Below are 24,564 nucleotides of genomic sequence, written 5' to 3' on the forward strand. Positions count from 1 at the left end.
ACGCTATATGATACCTTTTAAACAGTGCCAACAAGAAAAAATGAATTGAACATTTTCAAATAGATGTGAAAAGGATACTAGAATGTCTTTCCTACACGTGTCTGCGTTTCTCCGCCACGGTCGTGGGTAGTTCCCTGATGGGTCTCTGCACCGTCTGACTTTTCTGTTTCTCCTCACGTCGGCTGACAGTGCTCACGCCCCATTTCCCACTGCCAGACGAACCAGATCGTCCTCTGGAGCTGCTCCTTCGTTTGGTGCCACTATTGGAAGACTTCCTGCGGTACAGCAGGGACTGGTAGCTGGGGAGCTGGTCCAACAGTGGGTTATTGTGGACTCTTCCGCTATGATCAGTGTAGAAGACTTGAAAAAAGGTAAATAAATATGATTAGATCTTACAGAGTTAATGTATTGGATATTGTGGTGCTCATGGCTCCCGTTTAATACAATTCTAAACGTTTCATTTACAACAGTTACAATATGGTTTTAAACTGACAGAAAGTGAAATGTATAGTTTTTTTTACTTCCACTAGACTGAAGAGAATCAATCAAGACAAGAAAAAAGAACAGACAGCTAAAAGACATTTTTGTGGGGCAATTAAAATCCACTGTGGTTAGATAATCACTGCAGTTGTACTTATGTCAGCACATAAGGATATGCCTATTCATCACCATTCATGTTTTAAAATGGTTTTCCATCCATGTAAATATCAACAGGTAATTCCATGCCTTGAAAGGATACCTTTGCCTGCCATAAGGGACTTTCCACAATAAAAACACTTGTGTAAAGATAAACATTTTGTTAATTATTGTATATTTTATTATATACCAATTTTAGAATGTATCCACAATTCAATATCTTGAGTGGGACTGAAAATATATGTGTTATTCAGTGTAATGAATCCTGGGTATGATGACGGATGAAATTAATGTAAGAAGAAAAAGACATTTCACAATGTTTAAAATGACAGGTCTACAAAGGAATGTTTTTGATGAATTAGTTTGCCAGCGATCATCACATCCGACAGTGTAACTTGTTAAAAAGTTAAAACTGTAGTAAGAGAAGTTGCTGCTTATGGCAATTAAAGTAAGGCTTTCTGTTGCGAGCAACAAATACTGATTGAGACTATTCGTCTCGCTTGTTGTGTTTATCCAGCGTCACACATCACAATGGCTAACCAAGAAGCAGACTCAGCAAATGCAGCAAAAACAACAGTTACGATAACGTTAGCAAAGAGACGACAAAGTCAACAACTACCCTAAACGCTTTAACTTGTGCTCTTCCAAAGACCCTTTATCAAATCATCAACTAGCAGGTCAAAGTTGTTTTCCTGTTGTTAGCAGCTATTTGATCCAAGTTTATTAACGTTAGCTGTTAGCTAGCTAATACTGCGGTAAGTTTTTAATTAACCTAGCTAACTTATCAGTAAGGATAGCTTACTGGACACAACTATCGCGCTAACTTCAAGTTTACCTGAGTCGACCTCCATCGTTCCCTTTTCTGAATAACAATAGCTATTTATTAGATACTATTAGCTAACAATTAACTTAGCTGGGAGGAGTTGACTCCTCTGTCAGAAAGACAACACATTCCCAGAGACAACTTCCTGAATTTGGATACAGGCGGAGCAACCTATACTGTCTATGGGAGCAACTCTGACTTCAGACCTGAGAGTCTCACTGTATTATGTCATTTTATTGTACCTTTTCCTATTTCATTCCGTCTTACTTTACTGGTTTTAGACATTTTAAATTAATTACATTTTGTTATAGCCTACATACATTTTTCATAAAGTGGTATTACATTGTTAAAAATAGAAAGGACAATGAATTAGATAGTCTGAAATGAATAGCTAAAGGTTACTCACAACGCATTCTAGTATTGCCCCACTTTAAAAAGAATGGTTTAAATTGATGCAGCCCAGTTCGAGTTTTGGTTGCTAAATGGGTAAAAAAAACAATCATACATTTCCCATAATGCAACTCAATACCATCTTTTGTGAAAGGTAAATGCCCATGTCTGTCAAACTCCATACCCCACTTAAGGGTCAGCTTTAAATTTGAAGTCCCACACCAAGATAATTAACTCTGATGACATTATCAGAATTATATTTCTTAGACTTTTCCCTCCAGCCCCAAAGAAGGCATTTGGTGCATTTGATATCCTACAAAAATTAAGTTGTAAAAATATAAGAACAGATGTTTTTAAATGTTTATGTGAGTGTAATATCTGACTGTACCAGTTCTGCAATACAATGAAATTTAAGAAGTGTGTAAAACTAAGTGCTGAGGGCATATTTATTATGTCAGGGGAATTTCCCTTTAGACCAAATCCAGTTTGCTTCCCTGTACAGGACGTCATAGCTGTTAATGGGTTGAAGATCTATTATTTTGTTCTTCAGTTACTAAGCCCCACCGCAGGTCAACCTATACAGATGTACTGTAGATACAACATGGACTCTTTGACACACACCTAAGTCCTAATAAGGATGCCAATTAAAATTGCAACCTTAGGGGTTTCATTATGTTTGTCACAACACAAAAGTGTTCACATGGGATTTACATGACCAATTTAGTAGCAGTGGACTTTTACCTTTATATCTCAGCGCGCATTTCCTGGTAGCCAGACAGTCTGTTTTATTTTTACTGACGGTGGTTCTCAGGCTGATTCACAGATCATTTCTCAGGCTTGGTCTGCATGGACTGCTAAAAAGACTCTTTAAAGCCTCTAAGCATCTGCAACTCTACAACATTTTTTGTCAGGACTATCTTCTCTAAATTCTCCCACCATCACAACAAATTTGCCAGGTAAGCAGTGTTTGACAACAGAGCAGAATATAACTCATCCAGCTTTGTCATTATCTGCACAGTGTAGTAAATCTATGACAGCCTATATCCGCGCACGCTCTATTTGTAGTCCCACTGTAGGAGCTTTTTCTTTCTAACTTCCATTTTTGATTTGTCAGACTGTAGTTTTCTGTTCATTAAGAGATTTTCCTATTCTGTCATGCTTCAGTGGCTCTGTGTGAGAACCATAGACTATGTGGTGGAAACCAACACTAATGTATGAATTAATAATGAACAGATAAGGATGGGACCCAGAGATTAAATTACGCATGCTTCGCCCTGACAATGTAGCTGTCACTCTGAGCACAGAAAGGCACTTGGCCTCAATACGTTATGCTACTTGTTTAGGTATATTAAAGTTGACTTTGTATCTGAAGCCTCAATACAACATGTAATGAAGGCATACACTCTTATATTTCTCATGATAACATAACACTACTATAGTCATCTAAAGAGCAATTTTTTTGCAGTTTATTACTGGAACGGGACTGTACACACATCAAAAGATTGAAGAGCGACTGCGACAGGGTGAGCTGTTGTCTCCAAAGAAGAGCCAAAGGATCAATTTGAAGGATTTCATGACAAGTTACAGCAACGGAGCATTCTTCAACCCTGCCTACCATGACAGCGAGACTCTGGAAATTGATAGGTTTGTGCTAATGTAATAACATAAAATGTGGTTTTGTCTTCAAATGTGCATGAGTGAACCATTTATCCTGAAAAAAATTGCTTCTCTCATTTTAATTTATCAAGGAATGTATTTGAGTGAGTGTTGTGTTTGAACTTCAAAGGGCATGTCATGTATGAAACATTAACAGGATGTCCACCAGGAATTGACTGCTGTGTGGTATTTATCTTGGCTATATTCCAGGCTGTAAGAGTGATTACATTTATTTTTCACATTTTGGGTAAAGACTCTGAGGTTTCTAAAAAAAAAACATGACAGTAAACTTCATGTTTATTGGTCTCAAAAACTTAAAGGTTCCATATTATACTGACTTTCAGGTTCATACTTGCATTCTGGGTTTCTACTAGAACATGTTTAAATGTTCAAAACGACATTATTTTGTCATACTTTCTGTCTGTATATACCTGTATTTCTGAATATGGGCTGTGTGCATTTCTCTGAGGATGAGGAGTTGAGCGTTTTTTTAATACTTTCACAGTATTTATATAGCCACTAGACCTGGAAATCTCACTTTTTACAATGTGTATCCTTAAAATTACCTACAGGAGGAAAAAAAACTCACCTCCATGTTAGTCATATCTATGACACTTAATTACAGATTATGATCTTGATGACTTGAAATTCCAGTTCCTTTCTTTGAATTGATAACCACAGTGCTCTTAAGTATCATAAAGTGTATGACCTCAATGATCTACCTTTCACGTCACACATTATTTGTTCCGTGTGGTCTCTAGGTCTTCCGGCAAAACCCACCACACTAACCCCTATGCCGGGGGTGACAGGGCAGTCGCACATTACTCGACTGGTCCGACCAGCAGTGATGATGTTGCAGGCAGGGTACCTTGGGGGGGCTGGCAGGAGGAGAGCTGGAAAGGGAGGGAAAGCATCCCCATGGGCCTCATGTCAACACGCCCCGGGAGTCCTTCATGGCAGCATGACCTCAGTGAGTGGCCAAGTTAAAAATATATTGAACTAGGGCCGATGTTCTCAATCTTTTTTCTGGCCAAGGACTCCTTACAAGATAGAGAACATACCAGGGCTCCCTCATATATTAGATTAGATTAGATTAGATTAGATTCAACTTTATTGTCATTGTGCAGAGTACAAGTACAAAGACAGTGAAATGCAGTTTGCGTCCAACCAGAAGTGCATATATGTCCCTTGGAATAATTTTACATAGCCAGTTTTTTTTCTTTACACTTCTGCAGTCTTAGATATGTGAAAGAACAATGCAAGAGAAATAATTTATATTGGAACGATATTAGACAAATTTGTATTAATTGCCTGTGCACACGCTGAGGAAGGGGGCGCTGCCCGAAACATCCATTGTGTGGCAATCAAATTCGAGTGCTGTCCTAGTAGCTTTATTTATGATTATTGACTTTTAGGATCCAGCATCCAGCCTTCAAAGCTTTCTAAGTATCTTAGGGAGTTGAGCACGTCCAGTCCTATTTTTTTAAACTAATTTGTATTAAACATATTTGCAGATTCTAAGAGTAACAGATTCTTTAGATTAGAATGTAATCTATGAACTATAATAGATTTAAAAATTTAAATATTTGTTGAGATATGAAGCATTTTGTAAAATAAAACACAATTTTTTATCACGATAAATTAAACGAATTAATCTATAGTCGGTGTGCCATAGACCCCACTTTGAGAATCACTTAACTATAGAACACTATTAAGTCTGTGTATGCATTTTATTGTCTATACTCTCTGTAATCTGTCGTAGAAAAACAATAAGGTTATTTGTTGTTGACTACTTAGACTATGTCATTTGGCTCACAGTATGTGCCTCTATGTGTTGCTAAGTGACACTTTTGTTGATACTTCTAGTCTATCTCTTCACTTTTATTCAGATCACAGCACCTTCCAAATCCCACCTGGCTCTCAGTATGATCGATCCACTTCTGTCCGCCTTCCTTCTGCACCGTCAGGTAATGGTTAAACTAATCTTACTCCATGGATAATAGTTTATTTTCACAGTTGTAAGCTGTTGCTGTGGTATCACTAAACACACAACGTTGTTTAGTGCATTACAAGGCAATCTTTTCAAACTAAATGTGACATTTATGTTGAACTATTGACTTAAGTTGATTAAATCAAATTATCAAAGTTGATTAGCAATCAACTTAAGTCCATCTGGATAATTATTAATGGAGCTATGCACAACATCAAATGACAAGGGAGACAAGGAAGTTGGCAAAGAAAATAACCAGAGTTAAGTGGTTGTGTGGAAAAGGTTGTGAAAGACATAATCTAAGGGAAATGTGTTGTAAAAAGGAAAGTGGACATTTAGTGAAAGGTTAAATGCAATGTGTCCTTCGTGCTGTACTGTAACAAAATGATTGTACAATGACTACATCTTTAGCTTTCAGCTTATGTGTTTAACATGAAATTTTTAGCCATAAAAGCAGCATAAGATAAGGTAAGATAAAATACACCTTTATTGATCCCCAATGGGGAAATTCTGTTCTTGCAGCAGAACAATAGAAACAACATAGATACATATGGATAAGTAAAAAAGTAACAGAAATAAATAATAAGATATATAATATAATATAATATAATATAGAGTAAAAAATAGAAACTATACAGAGCATTTGGAGAAACATGATCATACATATGAAACAACACATGATCTGTCACTCTCACTTGCTATTCCGAGATGGAACCATTTGGCAGCCATCTTACCTGGGTCAAGTTTTAGACTTGCTGCAATTGGAACCACAATTGCTGGTATTGAAATCTACGTACAGTATTTATGGCTCACCATTTTATTCCAGAATGAAACTGAAACTATTAGATAGATTGCCATGAAATTATGTTTAAACAATCACATATTTCTCAGGATGAACTGTGATACCTTCGGTGATACAGTACCTTCACTTTCTGTGTAGAGCCATCATCAGATCAACATTTTAATTTGTCCAATACTTTGGTTTATGTCCAAATGCCTATCAAGACATTTCCAGCCACATTTTTAATTTGTTCAATGCTAATGAGCAAATGGTAGCAATATTACACGCTAAACTAAAGTAGTAAACATTATGTCAGCTAAACGGTAGCATGTTAGCATTGTCATTGTGAGTATGTTAGCATATTATAGTTTAGAGCACTGCTGTGTCTAATTACAGACTCACAGAGCTGCTACCATGGCTATAGACTTGTTAGACTGGTTTTGTTTAGTTTTGTTTGTGTAACGTAATAACACTGTAATTTGCAGACTGTATTATTAAGCATTGCCATACTACTTATGAATGACATAGATGGGTGATTCAGCTTACCATTTTACCAGATTACCTTACTGAGCCAACCAAGTAGGAAGTAGAGTAGGGCCCTACCGCCTCATAATAACGCCTGTGTGCTTAGTTGGCACAGTAGTCAAGCTGCGGTGCAACAGCCATGTATCATAGGTTTGATCAGGAGTAAAGATAATGTAAAGCCAGGGAATGTTAGCACCCACATTAGCACTTTTACAATAACTGAAAGTAGTTAATCAGGAAAATATAAAGAGACACAATTAAATCTCTGTCAAGCTGTGGGGTGGGAGAGTGAATCTTTACATGTGGGAGTAGCTGCAGGTGTTTTTTGCCCCGTGAGTTCATTTTTGTATATCAAGCTCATAGAAAAAAAGGCCTTGACCTATGCCAAACAGCAAAACACATTCTTCTCTTCATGTTTTTGTTCGTCCAGGTAACATGACAATGAGATGGAGAGGAATGGCAATGAGAAGGATGAGCATGTTTCCTAATGGTAATCCTACCCATATAGCCTTCACAGAGGACGCCATTAGGAACGAGATGGAGAATGGTAAGGCAGGTGTCGGATTGTAATGTGAAGTGTGACACCTGATCTACATTCTGCACGGTAGTCTGTGTAAAGATAACAGCGAGAGCTTATCTGGTCTTGTGTGTGACAGAGGAACAGAACCTGGTCAAGGAGCTCGTTGCCCTGTCAACACGAGACCGAATTTTGGCCATTCGGGACCTTCCGATGAGCGTTGACGAAAAGAAACATATCAGGTGGGTTTCGACTGACAAGCAGTCATTGTCAAAGGTTATGAGCTTTGTTGTCAGCGTCATTCTAGGCTGACGCTGACATTGCACCCTGCTGAAAGCCATAAGATAAGGATACAAAGACAAGGTGATACTGTGTTGCAATATAGATCACTGGAGGAAAAGTTAAATGTGCACAAACACACACTGCTCTTTTGTATCAAGGTACATTACATAAGAAAAATGTCAGAAAGTCCAATGTTTTTTCTCCAGCGTTGTGTCATATTTCATCTATATATCAATCTATTGCTGCGTTTTTCTGTTGCTTGAGTTTTGTGTGTTTTTCACTTTGCGTAATTTCTGTATTTGCTGCACATTTTTCCTAATGGAAGTGTTTTGGACGCGTTTGCCCTGGTCATCCACTGTAGATTATGGCACTAATTTCATTATCACACCAAATAACAGTACCGTATGTTCTAAATGACTTCCACAGGAGCCAAGTGCTGGCATTTAAGTCTTCCAAGCAATCTCGCCAGTTCACATGTTTCGCCGATTGCTCTGAGAATGTGTCACTGGTAAGTAAAAAATATGCTGCAACGCCATACTTAAACAAGTCATTTTGAGTACAGCCATCTGATTAATAACCTATGTTTAAATGCTTACTGTCACAAGCTGTTCTCTCAGTCTTTCCGCAGGTGCGGCTACAGTTTAAGGTCAGCCAGGCAGACCCTGGAGCTGTGGCAAGGCATCATGAAAGAAATTGGTGGCACTTTTGGAACCAGTGTCCTCTCTTATTTCGTGTTCCTCAAGTGGCTACTTATGTTCAACATTTTCTCCTTCCTGGTCAACTTTGGCTTCATCACCATCCCGCTGCTTGTTTTTGACCCCTCACCCAACATACCTCCTAATGTGAGCTTCAGAGGACTGGAGATACTGACTGGAGCTGTAAGTGGAGGCTCTTACCACACCACATACCTTTTTGTAAAGCCACAAATGTTCAAATTATCTCAAATATGTACATGCAATTTGAAGCTGCTTTAATCAATATTTTTGAATTAATAATGTATGAAATTATGTGTTATGTTAAAGAGACGCTTTTATGGATGACCCCACAAAGAATTATCACCCGACTGCAGTTCCCCTCAGCTTTACCCAGCCTTGTTTTTTAGCATCTTTCAGCTCATTGTTTTGGTTTTCTGCAACACTACCTGCCAATCACCAAGTGGCAGACAAAGTTGGCAACTAGCTAGTGAACAAAGTGGAGCATAAGTAGTTGCTAAAGAACCACATATTGCCCTCAGGAGTTGATGGTGACCAAAACAGAACTAAAAGAACAGTGGATATTGGATGGACATTTTCCAGAACTTAAACTCCAAATGAATATCAATGTTACTCTGTATCTGCTGGATGTGTATCTAGGCAACTGTTTTCTAACTTGTTAGATATAATAACTTTATATGTCAATGTTCCGTTTACAGCTAGTTGCGCTGCTCCCAAGTGGCCAAAAATACAGTAACAATATTTTTTTCAATGCATAGTCAATTTTTTTTTTTTTTCTCCAGGGTTATTTCCAATACACTGTCATGTACTATGGTGGCTACAGCAATGAAACCCTAAGGGGGCCAGTGGAGTACAACATGCAGCTGGCCTATTTCTTCACCATTGCAATCTACATGGTTCTGTGTGGAATTGCACTTATCTTTAGGTCAGTCCAGTTGTAACTATGGACTGTAGATCCCAATATTTTGGGTTTATTGTACATTTCCTTGAATTTTCCTTGTTTAACAGAAGTTTGAATACAAACAAAAATCATGTTACCTATTTTCCTCACCCAGCATGGCCAGCTCATTCAAGAAGAACTATGTACTAGCAGACCCATCTTCAAACAAAGCATGGCAACTTCTGAGCAGCTGGGATTTTAGTATTACCAATGAGAGAGCAGTGAGACAGCGCAAGAATAATCTACGTGTCCAACTCAAGGTGACTATTAGTGTCTGTTATAGACCCACTTTTGTCAATCAAGACACCAAGTGAGCAAAGAGAGAGGTGTTTCATTATAGGATCATTAGTAACACTTTACAATGAGGTACACAAAAATGTAGGTAGTTACTGAGGAACGGATAAGGAACGAATGAGGAATGAATGAGTAACAAATGGTTAGTTGATGATTAGTTACTGATTGACTAATTAAAGCACTGATTAGTTACTGGTAAACAGACTGGTAGCTACTGTTGAAAGAATGAGTAACGAATGGTTAGCTAATGATTAGTTACTGATTGACTGATTCAAGCACTAATGGTAGTTAATGCTTAACTTATCATTTGTTAATGATTAACCACCACTCAGTACCAATGGTAGTTAATGCTTAACTTATCTTAATATGATATTGTACTGTATTTTTTTGCATTTATTGCTTTTTTCTTTTTTACTCCTTTTGCTTGATTTTAGTGCTTGTGTTGTGCACTTCAATTTGTACAGTACTTAGGTCAACTGGTTGTTTTAAATGTGCTATATAAATAAACTTGACTTGACTTGACTTAACTAACCATTCGTTACTCATTCGTTCCTCAGGAACTACTTACATTTTTGTGTACCTTATTGTAAAGTGTTACCGGATCATTTCACATACATATCATGAAATATACTTGGAACAATCAACTCTTAAGGACATGTTTAATATATACTGTACATAATTAATTAATATTTTCAACTTGGTACTCTATGCTTTGTAGTTACTTTTCAAATATCAGCTGTGGTTGTAATTTATATTTTCACAAAAAGCTTTCTACAAATCTCAGACACTTAGCCCTCTCAGATGTTAATTCCTGTTTAAAGACACATTAACCGCTGCATTACTTTTCATCGCCATGTTTGTCCTCTTGCCATCTCTTCAGGAGTCTTTGTCAGAGAAGGCCCAGAGGGAGCTGCTAACCCTCTCCGAAAAGCTGAAGCACTTTGGGGTTTATCTGGGTTTCTGGCTCCTCTCCACCAGCTTGACTGTTGGCTGTGGAGCTAGCATCTATTATCTCTGCCAATACGAACAGCAGGTAGGCTACACAAGTCAAGGTGAAATAATTAGTCTTTAGTTTGTTTGCATTTGTAGAGAAACTGCATAGGATAACTTTCTGTTAGTATTAGGTCTTTAAAATCCATATCAGCATGCATAATAAACTTGCAACTCATTGCACACAGTGTTCGTTGTCTAACTTATCTTAAGCTGACTTCCATCTTTTATCTTTATAGCGGGCAACAGATGCTGCCAACTGGTCTCTGCTGCAGGAGGCAAAGACTCTCCTGGTTCCCTTTGTGGTGTCTCTGATGAACCTGGTTGTCCCACTCTTCTACTCCCTCTTCAACAAGTTTGAGCACTACTCCAGCCAGCGCAGACAGATCTACGCTCTGGTAGTCAGGTTAGATAGCAGGGACACATATAGTACATGAATTGAAGGACATAGATGGAGGAAAATGTATTTTAGAAGGAGTTAAGACATTTTGTGAAATGCACTTATTTGCTTTCTTGCTGAGAATGAGATGAGAAGATTGATACTATACTCACGCACAAGAGTGGAATCAATCTTCTCATCCAACCCTCGGGCAAGAAAGCAAATAAGCATATTTCCCAAAATGTCAAACATTTTCTTTTAAGTGTCAATAATGCTTGAAATCTTTTTTTCTGTTTTCCCACAGAAATGTCTTACTCAAGATGTCCATTCTGGCTGTATTGTGTTATTACTGGATGAATGTGGTGGCAAAGAAGTTTTCGGTATGTTTGACAGGGATTAACCCTTAATTGCCTAGTTTCACCAATAGACATTGGTTTAGACAGTCATTCATGAACCTAATGTGTTCTCTACAGTGTTGGGAGTCCATGGTGGGACAGGCTTTGTACCGTCTGGTCATTTTTGATTTCCTTTTTCTGATGTTGGGATCCTTCTTTGGAGAGTTTCTTAGCAAGTGAGTCACACACTTTCGGTGTGTTTGTATTCTTCACAATCATAGAAATGGGGTAGGTTTAACCTCAGATGTAATTCATATTTATAATTTCTCTGTAACAGTGTGATTGGGACACGACTAATACCACGTCTGGGGGTTCCAGAGTTTGACGTAGCCAGAAATGTCCTCGAACTCATCTACGCACAGACTCTGGCTTGGTAAGAACAATACAACACTTACTACAGGATGTACCAACTCAGTGGAATTAAAATCACTCCTGGTCTCAGTGCTAATTTACTATTAAACATTCTCCTCTCTCCATAGGATTGGAATCTACTTCTCTCCTCTGCTGCCTGCCATCCAGATCTTCAAATTGTTCATCTTGTTTTACATAAAGAAGGTAAATTAATTGTCCGTAGGCAGATACAATGCGATCGCAGCCCGAGTCGCTCTCCAGTATGTACTGTTTTAGGTTCAGGTTACGGGCACCTGGTTCAATAATTGATTTAAATCCTTTCATCACACTGACAGCATGCTTTATTTTGTGTTATGAAAAAAATCAGATTTGGGATTTATGGAGTAAACCTTTCGTTTGCACTGTACCATGCAAGGTCAGTCAATCCTAGAGTAAATGAGTTTGGTACGATTGGTAATTTGACCCAGGCTGGATCTGGTGTTGTTGAATGTTTCATGAACATGAGGGATGACCTTTGAAACAATGCCATTAAAAGCTCTGATGAGATCTTTGTGTTCTCTATAATGGAGTGAAATAGATATGAAGGTAAGGCTGAAATGAGCTCATGGTTTTGTAAACTTTAATAATATCGTGAGGTATTGCAATGATAATGGGCGGAAATTTGGTGTTCGTGTTATGTGTCTTTGGTCATGTTAGTGTGTTTTGTTACCACTTCCCCAGGTCAGCCTGACCAGGAACTGCCAGCCTCCGCGGCGATCAGGCAGAGCAGCTCAGATGCAAACCATCTTCATCGCCCTCCTCTTCTTCCCCTGCTTTGTGGGAGCCCTGTCTATGGTTGCATACACCGCCTGGAGGTACGGGAACATTACCTATTTTGACTATTATAAACTTTGATAACACAATAACAGCCTGGAATTATTTTTACAAGAACAAAATTGTAACAAAACTCCAACAATACCAGCTTTTGACACATGCTGCACTCTTTACCAGTACACAAATCCCCCCCCCCCCAAACTGAACCTGAGTCTTGTTTTGTCTGCCTTGTCCTGCTCTGTAGACTGACTCCCTCAGAGCAGTGCGGCCCTTTTCGGGGACTCAACAACACCTTCAATGTGGTTGGAGTCTGGATAGATGATCTGGGGGGGATCCCTGGTTCTCAGTGGGTCGTATGGATCTACGAAAATGTCATCAGAAGTGAAATCTTCTACTTTCTTATCTCACTCATCATCATGTAAGTGCATAGTGCAGGTGCTATGTTGTGTATATGTTGTGTGTGAGGCATGGATTGTGCTAAAGCGGATAAAGTCCAGTTCGGAATCAGCTTTAGCAAAACACATTTTCACTCATTCTGGGCCTGCAGATAAAACAGGAGAAAAAACAACCACAGTTTATTGTCTTGTATTGTTATGTGTGGCTCAGACGTGACTCTTAATGTTGAAAAAACAATCTCACCTCAATCTCACTCAAAATCAAAGTATTGGATGAATCAGAATGTTGACCTCATGGTGCAAAAGTTAAGAGCTCACTGAACAAAATTTAATGGCAATGCTTTTTAATAGGTGCTGAGAAATTTCTGTCAGGACAGACAGACCAATATTGCCATAGACGCTCGCTGCTAGCGTGGCTGAAAATATGAGTATGCTGAAATTAGATATTTTGTTTTTGAATATGTGTAGGCCTACAGGCTGTACTTATGTTACACGTATTAATAGAATATGAGCCATACATGAATTGTGCAGTATATATTGTTGTGTTGATGGAAGATTATTTATTTATTCTGTATTTAAAGCTTTAGTGCGTAACGTTTTGATATTATTGAACGTCCGTCCGTTACATTCAAGCAATTGCCAAATGAGTTGCTACAAAGCTAATTAAAACTTCCAGCTCCACACAACTCGCTTTTATCCAAAGCGACTTACAATTGCTATATATCAGAGGTAACACGCAGAGCAACGTTAGAGCAACTAGGGGTTAAGTGTCTTGCTCAGGGACACATTGGTTGATGTATGCAGTAGGGGTGGGAATCACCAGAGACCTCACGATACGATATCATCCCGATACTTAGGTCACGATACGATATTATTGCGATTTTAAACATATTGCAATATTCTGCGATATATTGCAAGGTATTACATTTTTTCCAACTTTTTCCAATTTCAAATGATGTCCCCAAAAGGACAATTTTGTCAACATCTTATCTAAAAAGATATATTTCTCTGTTTGTTCATCTCACTTCAATTATATTGCTACAAAATGGGATTGTCAAGCAGACAAACTGACCAACACATATGTTATTAAAGATCGATACTTGGCATCTGTGTATCGATACAGTATTGCCACGAAAAATATCGCGATACTATGCTGTATCGATTTTTTCCCCCACCCCTAGTATGCAGTGGGAATCAAACCTGGATCTCCCACACCAAAGGCATGTGTCATATCCACTGCGTCATCACCACCCACGCTCAGAAGATTGTGTCGTCCGGTTACTTTCCCGCGCAGACGCTCAAGTGAAGCTAATTACCTCTTCTGAAGAGTCCATCATGTTTTTAATCCTCCGTGTCGTCTTTAGCTACTAGCAACTGCTTGGAGGAGGGGTGGGGGCGCGTGTGCAATCACGGAAGGCTTGTATCATGTGGATGCGCCGACAGTGTTGTTGTCATTACTTAGTGGGGGCGACAGAAACTACGCACTATAGCTGTAAAAAATCTTACTAAGAAACTAAGTAACTGAGGCAATGTGTCAACAAAATGGGCCATTAGATGTGTTGTGTATGTACTATTGTGATAGTCTGTCATGTGCAAAGCAGTAACCTTTTAGATAATTGATTTTAAGGTTTGCTAGGACATTAAATAATCAGTGTACATCAGTGATTCAGTCATGCAGGGTAAACATGGTGCTCAATTCAGCAACATAAAAACTGCATCATACCAAGCAGTCACAATGCAGTGCCCTTGCTGACATGTATTTGACTAATAAAACAATAAAACATAGGCTGATACAGACTGGAACAATGTGCGCATACAGTGTGAGTGTGTGTGTATTCATTTACAATGGTATCTATTGTGTAATTTATATTATAATTTTTCCTACTCAGAGTCATTATATATATCTTCTGGCAAGTCACTCAGGGACGCAAGCAGCTTATTGGTCTCCTGAGACAACAGATTGTTAATGTGAGTGTTAAAACTTTCTTAAATTTGTGACTTTGTATGTTTTTCCATTTTGTATGCCCGTTCATCACATGGCTGCATTTGAAATTCATTCCTTCTCTCTCTTCCTCTGTTTTCTCTTTATTTTCATTTCGCCAGGAAGGGAAAGACAAGTCCTTCTTGTTAGACAAGCTCCAGAGCCTCCAGAAATGTCAGCCTGATAAAAAATCCAAACAGAAGACTCAAAAAAAGGTTTGTTATGAACATTCTTCCATACTAACTAATCACCTTTCCGCCTGAGATTTGTTATCGACCTCGCTGCATGTTTTCTCCTGTCCTTCAGCCCACCAAACGGCGTTTAGATGAACACTCCTTGGGCGGTCAGTCCAACTCAAACGCCATGGTTCAGGCGTTACTCGCCCGCCAGCAGCTGGAAGAGGAGGAGGAGAGACGCGACACTGGCGGAATGCCCGTTCCCTCCGACATCTCCACCTCCAGCGCTCTGATTCAGGCCATGTTGGCCCGTCAGAGAGCTTACGACCAGGATGTAGATGAACACCTGTCATCCTCCAGTGCCCTCTCACAGTCCGTGCAAGCCAGGCAGAGGGCAGAGGGTCAAGAGAGAGATGAATACTACAGCACAGGTTTTTCTGAAAACCCTATCAACACATCCAGCGCTGTCGCACAGGCGATGCAAGACAGACAAAGAGCAGAGGAGGACGGAGCAGATGACCTGCCATCTTCTGTGTCAAGTGTTATGATGCAAGTCATGCAGGCCAGGCAGATAGCAGAGGAAGAGGACAGGCCTCAGTGGGTCCCAGCTCCCACACAAAACCCATCTCCCGCTGGCTCCAGCGCTCTCATACAGGCCATGTTGGCCCGGCAGCAAGCCCAGAATGAGTACGATGACGGTTACTGACCAAAAGGGGTCAGAATTGCAATACATTCAATCCCGTTGTACATCCAAAAGAACAAAGTACTAAGATAGCTAATGTGGCAGGGCTAGAAGAGAGTGCAGGTCCACCTCTTTATGCACCTTTTTTTTTTTACCAATATATTTTAATAGTATGTTTTATATATATATATATATATATATATATATATATATATATATATATATATATATATATATATATATATATATATACAGTACAGGCCAAAACGTTTGGACACACCTTCTCATTCAATGTGTTTCTTTATTTTCATGACTATTTACATCGTAGATTCTCACTGAAGGCATCAAAACTATGAATGAACACGTGGAATTATGTACTTAACAAAAAAGTGTGAAATAACTGAAAACATGTCTTATATTTTAGATTCTTCAAAGTAGCCACCCTTTGCTTTTTTGATAACTCTAAAAAAAAAAAAAAAAAAAGGTGCCCCTTTTTTTTTTTTTTAATTAAATAAGGAGGAAAAAAAAAAAATAATTCTTATGTGTGTTTTTTGTGGGGTTTTATTTGTAATATTTTTTTTTTTTTAAAAAAAAGCAAAGGGTGGCTACTTTGAAGAATCTAAAATATAAGACATGTTTTCAGTTATTTCACACTTTTTTGTTAAGTACATAATTCCATATGTGTTCATTCATAGTTTTGATGCATTCAGTGAGAATCTACAATGTAAATAGTCATAAAAAAATAAAAGGAAACGCATTGAATGAGAAAGTGTGTCCAAACTTTTGGCCTGTACTGTACACTAGGCCTGATTTTGTGCCATTTCTAATTTAATTTCTGTATCATAAACACCAATTGTTAATACTGAACAGTATATATTCTCTGTGAAATGTAAATGAACACTAGGTACAAATAAAAGAGTCAAAAATAAATTGTCGCTGTCCGCTGTATTACAATACATTTTAAGAAATTGCTTTTGAAACCAAACTACTGTATGTTTGCCAAAGTAAGCCAGCAAACTGAAGTACATTTACCACAATAAACTGAGTGAAATGTGATTTTGCAGTCTGTTAAGACAACACTGCCCTCTGTAGGGAGTATGAATACAATGCCACAGAATAGGCATTGAGTTTTAGGTTTTATCAAACAATGACCAGTGGTTATATTAAATATCCCCCAGACATGTTTTAAGACATATTCATTAATTACGAACACACTGATAGTGAACATCCAACAGAAAAATGACACACAACTTCCACAGCCATCCTCTGTACATAAATACTGTACTTTCACTCCACAAATTGTTTGCAGTAAGTCTCTAGGCTTTATTGAATGAAAACCAGTTAAACAGTGCCCAACTGTCACACTGTCTTTGCATTGATTTATTGATTGATTGACTGAAGCATGTTTAATAAGGCTTTTACATCTAAGAGACCCTCACTCTATTTATATGGGTATACTTCACATTTCTTTGAAATTGTTGTGGTAGGTTACACAAACAGAGGAAAACACCTTCATCCATGAGATTAGCTCATGTCCACTTTTTCCAGTTATCAGCTGGTTTGAAGCTCCTATGGCCCTTGAGTAGGCTGTCCATCAATGTGGCCCAGGACACATTCGCATATACCCTGCTAAAAGAATGTGACCATATGTGTCCTACAGCTGTCCAGTTATGGCCGGATCACCCAAGACACATGTTAATGCCAGGTCTGACCAGGGCCCCTGTGACTTCAAGCTTTGTGACTACCAACATGAACAACACACCCACAATTAAGGCAGTGTTAAAATGAACCAGGTGGAGCTAATGATGCGGCCTTACATCCTGTTAGCTGTTTGTCCCGTACTAGTCTATATCCACGACGTTACACTTCCAGGATTGTTCAGGTGCCACCGGAAATTCCGCCGGATGTCTTTCATTTCGGCCGTACATCCGTCACCTTCCACTATCTTTGTGTTGACATTTTAAACTCCGGTCGATTTATAAGGACTATGGTTAACTGCTTCTCAGATCTCTGCAGATTAAATGGTGACAGCTAGCTAGACTATCTGTCCAATCTGAGTTTTCTGTTGCACAACTAAAACAAACTTTGAACGTACACGTTCCACCAAAACAAGTTGCTTCCTGAGGCTATTTTGCAGAGGCGCAGTGCTCCGTATGGCGCTTAGTGCTGCCCAAGACGATTGTGATTGGTTTAAAGAAATGCCAATAAACCAGAGCAGTTTTTCTCCCATCCCGGAATGCTGTGTGGACTTGCCAGACCCTCCTCCGCAGCGCTGTGGAGGAAGGTCTGGCAATGCGAGACTAGTCCAGTACTGAATGGCAAACGCATAATGACAACAGCGCTTCTATTCATCAAGTTGCCACACCAAGAGGAATGCCGCCACCTTCTGTCTTGTCCCGTTCAGCACTGCTCTTCCCCCAAAGATGTTGGAATGTCACTCAGGTCCAGAGAGTCAGCCGGTATGAGCGTTTTCCTGCCACTTTTCAAGGTCTGGCTGGAATAAACCTCCACGGATTTGGAGATGGAGTGCAGGGAGCGTTCCCGGAAATATCCGAAAGCCTCCCGTGCCTGCTCCTCACGGATGCTTTGCTCAAAGGTCTTGCGTTTGTGCCTAAACTCGATGACGGTCTTCGTGTAGGAGTTGAGGGTGGTGACTGATGCGCCCATGCAGCAGGTGAAGGATGCCCAGGCCATGCTGATAGAAAACAGATTAAAAAAAAAAGAGAAATTCACTTTGTAATTCAGCACATATGGTGACTCGGCTGTTGGCTTTTGTGATGAAAAATTCCGTGTATGGACACAATTCAAATTGCATTTGGACATTTTTCCCTCAATATTTATTGTTTGCTGAGATTAGTGTCAATCACTTTGAAGTCTTTTGGTCTGCCTTCTGACAATCAAATCATCGTCTCATGTACTTTTCACAAGGTTAATGCCTACAAAAGGTCAAGAATTGTTGAGCCTCTAAAACAAAATTTTCAGCATACTGTGCATATTGTAAAGGAGTGAAATATCATCCCCTTATGCAATTCCAATCACAAATGTATTGAGGCTTTGGACACCAAAGCCTAATCCTGCCATAACATGAGAGCTTTGGGCTTTTTTCATTAGAAACAGTGCTGCTGGGGAGAGGTGGTGAGCAGGGCTACAACCAACTATTTGGGGCTGCTACATGCAGAATAGAATCCCTCATCTGGTCTCCTAATGGGTGAGTTGACTCTATTCACATAGCAGTGCTTCATGTGATATTGGTAAAAAAACATAATATGAGTACGATCTTTGATTTCAGCTGTGTGCCTATGGAGTCATACCAGAAGGACCAGCCGTAGTCCCAGTTGTAGGGCCTCCAATCAGGTGGGCCAAGGCTGACAGTGACCTGGAAGACCTGTGTGTACATCACATGAGCGACCATGCCAAGAAGACCTGAAATAGTACGGAAAATATGTGGTTAGTTTGACGGCTGCATGGCTCGTGGTTCAAATGCAAACTGCGTGCAAAGAATTCTTCAGAAATAGAATGATGTGTACTGGCAGACTGACAGTAAAGCCTTTTCATGTACGCACAAATATGCACAAACAAAATAATGAGATGCCAATCTTGATAGCATTAATTTTTAAATCCCCTATCCATTCACCATGCCCTGCTCACCACAAGATGGGATATAATATGTTGTGGATACTGGAATCACAAACACTTGACTATAGTGCAGCGCAGGCACACAAAAAAAGCCTTTCAGTTAATAAGAAATAAAAATGTGATGACCTGAGAGCACAGTGAAGACGGCAGCAAAGGCATTGAGCTTTAGTCCATCAATGACGTTGCTGGAGTGAACCAGGTCTAAACACATGAGGCTGAATCCCACCACCAGCAGAACAATGTACAACATCTCAGAAACCAGCGACAGCCACAGCATCCCTGCAAAATGGGCACACTTGATTACGATAACATCAAATATTTACATTTTATAATGTGATATGACTTACAGTATATTTACAGTATGTTACAATAAGTCCATGGTCAGCCTGAGTACGTAGTGTAGTTGTTTCGTGTCCTTTTAAATGTACTGATGTTTACTTATAGAGACTGGCTGATGTTGAATGGGGCAATACTTACATTGTTTGAATCATATCAGTTTAAAACAGACAAAATGATATGTTTTGGACAAATGTGCGATCTAATCTAACATCGCAGTGATTCCTCAGGCAGCTAATAGGGGCTGATGTTAACTTATCCGCCTGGTAAGATGCTGAATTTCAACTGATGTCAGAGCTCTCCAGTTTGCTCCGAGTCTTATTCAGCTTGCCAATGAATCAAGCCAAGCGTAATTGCATCTCCATTGCAGTCTGCCTCTCGTCTTTCTTCCTATCCAATCACTTCACAGAGAGACAGGAAGACCAGTATTTCTCAAACGACAGTGTCAACACGGCTGAAAACCCTAAAAGTTAACAAAAGATGTGTGTCACTGCATCTGTGTCTCTATAGTTTCATATAAAAAGGGCCCAAATGCCCAAAATGAAAGTTAAGTGCTTGATGAATTTGGGAACTGGGAAGTGAGTAGCAGACCAAAGATGATACTCTGTACGTATTTACAGTACAGAGTAACAATCGCCCTCCATAGCTCAGTAGATAATCATTGTTAATGTTTGATATCATACCTTTATCAATAGGTTCCATTATTTAGAGAATGTATATTTAACTTCACTATTTGGTTGCACCTTTGGAGACTGTAGTCCTACCTATCATGCATGTCTTTATGGTGGCGCAATTGAAGGAAAGCCACAGAAACACAGGGAGAACGTGTCCTGCCAAGACCAGGGATTGAACTCTGCAGTGCCTACTTGCTGTGAGGCACTAACCACTGAGCCACCGTGCCGCCATGATATATTTATTTTGGAAGGAAACAGATGTGCTTCAAGCCATTACACTTCTTTGCACATAGCCATGTCTGTGGAAGATCAGTGAGGATGCCTCGATAATACAATAAACCTTCCTAACCTCTTCCAAACAGCATTTAAACATGCAAACTCGACTAAATAGATAGCTTTAGTGCGTAACGTTTCGATATTAATGAACGTCCGTTACATTCAAGCCATTGCCAAATGAGTTGCTACAAAGCTAATTAAGACTATCAGGGGCCCGTTTCAGAAAGCAGGTTTAGTGAAAACTAGTTTGTTAACCGTGAGATGAGGGAAGCTCTGTGTTTTCTGTTTCAGAAAGAGAGGTAACTTAACCTCAGAGTCAGTTACTATGGTAACTGAACCTGGTCGGGAGCAGGTTTTCTACAATAAACCTCGAGTTTCTTTCAGTCTCCTCCCTCTGACACAGCACTCTTTCATTTCCTCATTCATTCATTCAGTCTGTATCAGGCGCATTTTAGCGCAGTTTATCGGCATGAATAAAAAAAACAGGCTTGGGTTATTAACCGTGTTAGGCAGACTATAAAACGTTTATAGTTTTTTTCTTTAAACGTGGCATTTCATTTGTCGACGTTCCCGTTGATGAAGAAGCTGTATTACTTCTGCTTTACTTCGCAAGGTGTTATATGTCGGGAGATGATATTGAAGCCCCGACATTTTAATTTTCAGATAACTTCCTATTTAAGCAGTATAATTTTTTCTTCCCAGTCCATCAGTTATGTAGCCTATATAACCTTATCCGTCCTCATATCACTAACGTCACCCATTGTGGACATGCTTTACATCCCAGCAGATTATTCGTGTCACATTACATTTTTTTGCAAACGGCAGTTTTCTTAACAACATTGGTGAAGCGGAGCATCTTAGTAAAGCCACTGTAGCAAAGCGCCGTCGCTAGAGTGGGACTCGCTCTGAAACGTGTTTTAAACGTTTTTGTAGTGTTCCCTGGACACAAACCAGTAAGAGCCATTACAAATGGAGTTCCACAGTATTGCCGGTGAATGATGTAAACCCTTTGAAATAAAAGATTATGAATTATAATTCTGTTAATGATGGTGCTGCAGCCTCAGAAAGTAGTCTTACTTTTTCGTCCGCAGTATTGCACCTAAATTAAATAGATTATAGGTTCAATACAATTTCACCAGTAATATTAAGCTATACTTATGATTAAATATGATATTAATACACAAATTAATGGAACTAACGCATTAACTCTAGCAGCAATCGTCTCCCACGCAAATTCTCTCAGCAGCCGCTGTGTTGCTTTTTTAACGAAATACATGTTCAAATTTGCTGTACGTGCGCATGAGTATTTCCGTCGACCCGTTTGTTTGTGGTTGTTACCATGGTGAATCGTAGTATCATGGCTCCATTCATGCTGCCTTTTTATTGTGGTGGTGCACGCACGTGAACCTACTCTGAGTTGATTGAACCAACTCATATCAGCTGTTCTGAAACCGAAAACTCAGAGTTTCCCATCTCAGGGTAAATCAACTCAGACATCAGGGTTAGATTCAGAGTTTGTTAAACCTCCTTCCTGAAACGGGCCCCAGCTCCACACAACTCTCTCTGTATTTCTGAGTATGGCTATGTTCAGAAAATTGTCGTCCGGTGACTTCCCCGCGCAGAAGCTCGAGTGAAGCTAATGACCTCTTCTGAAGAGTCCATCATGTTTTTTTTAAATCCTCCATGTCCTCCTTGGCTACTAGCAACTGCGAGGAGGAGGGGTGGGGGCAGTGCGCGATGACAGAAGGCTTGTATCATGTGGACGCTACCACAGTATTGTTGTCATAACTTTCCAAATTCCTCATGGGGGCAACAGAAACCGCGCACTATAGCTTTAAAGAACTTTGGATCATAATTGGACCTCCTGATGATGAGCAGTGGACACTCACCTTTCTCTGATGCAGGAGCCAAGTCGATGAAGCTTCTGCACATCTCACCTACAGCAGAAAAACAACATATGACATATGACTTATGAGCACAGAACGGTAGCAGTAGCATCTCTAACTAATACTTTATGTTGAATTCACTATGTGGCAGTTCAGAAATAAGTCAGTCATTTGTTTGTGGGAAAGGACAGCATGTGAGTTGTTGAAAAGGTCAGATGGGTGGCTGGTTTGGGATTAAACAAAATTGAATAAATAAATGCACTTAGTACTGAACTCTTACAGACCTCAGACCAAGTCCTAATCTGTGTTAAATTCCCAAATTCTGTCCAGGTGTGTTTCTCTGGATCGGCTTAGACAGAGTGCGACCTCCTGCCCGATGACCACACAGCCGCAGCAAATTCAGAGTTGATAAGTTCAGAAATGAATGAACAGAATGTTGAATAAGAGGCATATGTCAGAAATGCAGGTGTTTGGGCTTCTGATTCAGTGTCACCAGCTGGTGTGTTGGCAACACCGCTAAACATCTGGTTCTTGTTAGGGCTGCACGATATTAGGAAAATATCTAATTGCGATTATTATTATTTGACTGATATTGCGATTGAGATATGATTCACAATATTGGAGGGGATGATCATTTTTGTATCATTCTTCTCATTTTCATTGAAAAATATTAAAAAAATGGTTGAAGTGTGATTTTTTGCGAGGATCTGTACCAAACAAAGATTCTTTCTTTGGTCTGTAGGATACGATTTGTAGGATGTCTCTGCAGCACCATAATACTTTATTTTAGAATGGTTTGACACATTTTGCCTTTAACAAATATTGCGCGCCCCTGCGATTTGGATATTGCACAAGTTCATATTGCGATTTCGATAAAATTGCGATTAATTGTGCAGCACTAGTTATTGTCCTATTGAATTACAGGTACTTTGCATAAAATTACATTTATAGAATAGGATAGCGATATTATTCTGAAAAAAAAAACATGCACTGTAATTACATGCATGCTTGTTAAACCTTAAACACACTGTGAGACGTAATGAAAGCCTGTGTCAAATTAATGAACAGAACGTAAAAAAATGGCCCTTGACACTGCACGTTCCTGCAGATGAGATGTTTTCCCTTTGTCTTCTGTTGAGCGGAGCGAGTCTCTGGATTTGTTGTAAGTGGAACACTTTAATCAGGTATAGAAGGAGGGTGGCAACAGCTGTTTTCAAGAAAAACTCATCAAGGCCCCTGCTACATAATCCTTATTAACTCAAGCTGTCTCAGCCCCCCGGCCCCCCTCCATCGTACAGCCACTTGATGAGATGGACATGTGCTAGGAATTCCTTTTAGAGTAATCTCAATGTGTGGTTCATTTCTAGTCTTGAGCATCATACAAATATGTGGGGTATTATTAGCACATTATCACAGTTATAGGCTGACTGCTGATTTACTGAGACTGAAGGTGGGTGCTGGGACAATTCCTGATCAAGTTGCAGTGAACTAACCAGAGAGGACTAATCTGGCTTGATTACACTTTTGACCCCCACCCCCCTGAAATTGTCATATAAGGGAATAAGTCAAAGAGAGCCACTAATCTCCATTAGAGCTGAGTGAGAGCTGAAATGAATTTTCAAAAGGTGAACATTAATTTGTCTGTTTTGGTTTTAAGTTTTAAAATGTGAATGGTGAGTGACTAGTTATATAGGCCTGGTGTCAGTTTAAGTAAACTGTGATGATGATGATGATGATGATGGTCTTATCTGTAGCAATTAAAACAAAAGATAGGCAAATGGAAAGAGTGAAATATGATGGGGGAAAGCATTTTGTTGTGTGCAATTTTCAGTTATTATAGGCCCAAATTGAAAAATAGATATTTAAATCAATGGTAGGCCTATCATTAAAAAGGTATTAATATAATTATAAGCAATGAGAAGATACAATTGTTCTACATAAAGGCTACTTTTTCATCATCAAAACTTTTTTATTGGACAAACCAGTGAAGGTGACAGAGTTATCCCTGCAACAACAGTCAGTCACTTGAAAGTGGAACCTCTCAGCA

General features: G+C 39.3%; 3 protein-coding genes across 5 annotated transcripts in view; 1 reads left to right on the plus strand and 2 right to left on the minus strand.

Moving 5' to 3' along the window:
* nomo (nodal modulator) overlaps positions 1-1,610 on the minus strand; it is a 40,244-nt gene extending 38,634 nt beyond the window's left edge. The window contains exons 1-2 of the mRNA XM_039795602.1: positions 1,472-1,610; positions 96-360 (exon numbers count right to left, since the gene is read on the minus strand). Coding sequence (XP_039651536.1) covers positions 96-360; positions 1,472-1,487 — 281 coding nt within the window. The 5' untranslated portion in view covers positions 1,488-1,610. The remainder of the gene's footprint in view (positions 1-95; positions 361-1,471) is intronic.
* Positions 265-15,869, plus strand: tmc5 (transmembrane channel like 5). 3 transcript variants are annotated; one of them, XM_039795435.1, is made up of 21 exons: positions 265-371; positions 3,315-3,493; positions 4,267-4,475; positions 5,395-5,472; positions 7,232-7,348; positions 7,458-7,560; positions 8,027-8,108; positions 8,218-8,478; positions 9,096-9,238; positions 9,369-9,513; positions 10,428-10,580; positions 10,777-10,943; positions 11,221-11,296; positions 11,390-11,487; positions 11,589-11,684; positions 11,791-11,866; positions 12,383-12,516; positions 12,720-12,893; positions 14,760-14,838; positions 14,974-15,066; positions 15,158-15,869. In XM_039795435.1, exons 2-21 carry the CDS (start codon positions 3,423-3,425, stop codon positions 15,731-15,733), a joined length of 2,931 nt encoding a protein of 976 aa, XP_039651369.1. In that variant the 5' UTR covers positions 265-371; positions 3,315-3,422; the 3' UTR covers positions 15,734-15,869. The 3 variants fall into 3 exon arrangements, with proteins under 3 accessions (XP_039651369.1, XP_039651379.1, XP_039651363.1); XM_039795429.1 differs by lacking the exon at positions 265-371 and adding an exon at positions 1,788-2,805; XM_039795445.1 differs by lacking the exon at positions 4,267-4,475.
* Positions 15,870-17,758: 1,889 nt separating this feature from the next.
* Positions 17,759-24,564, minus strand: part of LOC120561637 (germ cell-specific gene 1-like protein) — a 7,590-nt gene continuing 784 nt past the window's right edge. The window contains exons 2-5 of the mRNA XM_039804834.1: positions 22,521-22,568; positions 19,472-19,624; positions 19,021-19,132; positions 17,759-18,404 (exon numbers count right to left, since the gene is read on the minus strand). Of these exons, the coding sequence (XP_039660768.1) occupies positions 18,110-18,404; positions 19,021-19,132; positions 19,472-19,624; positions 22,521-22,568 (608 nt within the window). The 3' untranslated portion in view covers positions 17,759-18,109. The remainder of the gene's footprint in view (positions 18,405-19,020; positions 19,133-19,471; positions 19,625-22,520; positions 22,569-24,564) is intronic.

Source organism: Perca fluviatilis, chromosome 1 (genome assembly GCF_010015445.1).
Source record: "Perca fluviatilis chromosome 1, GENO_Pfluv_1.0, whole genome shotgun sequence".
Lineage (NCBI taxonomy): Eukaryota > Metazoa > Chordata > Actinopteri > Perciformes > Percidae > Perca > Perca fluviatilis.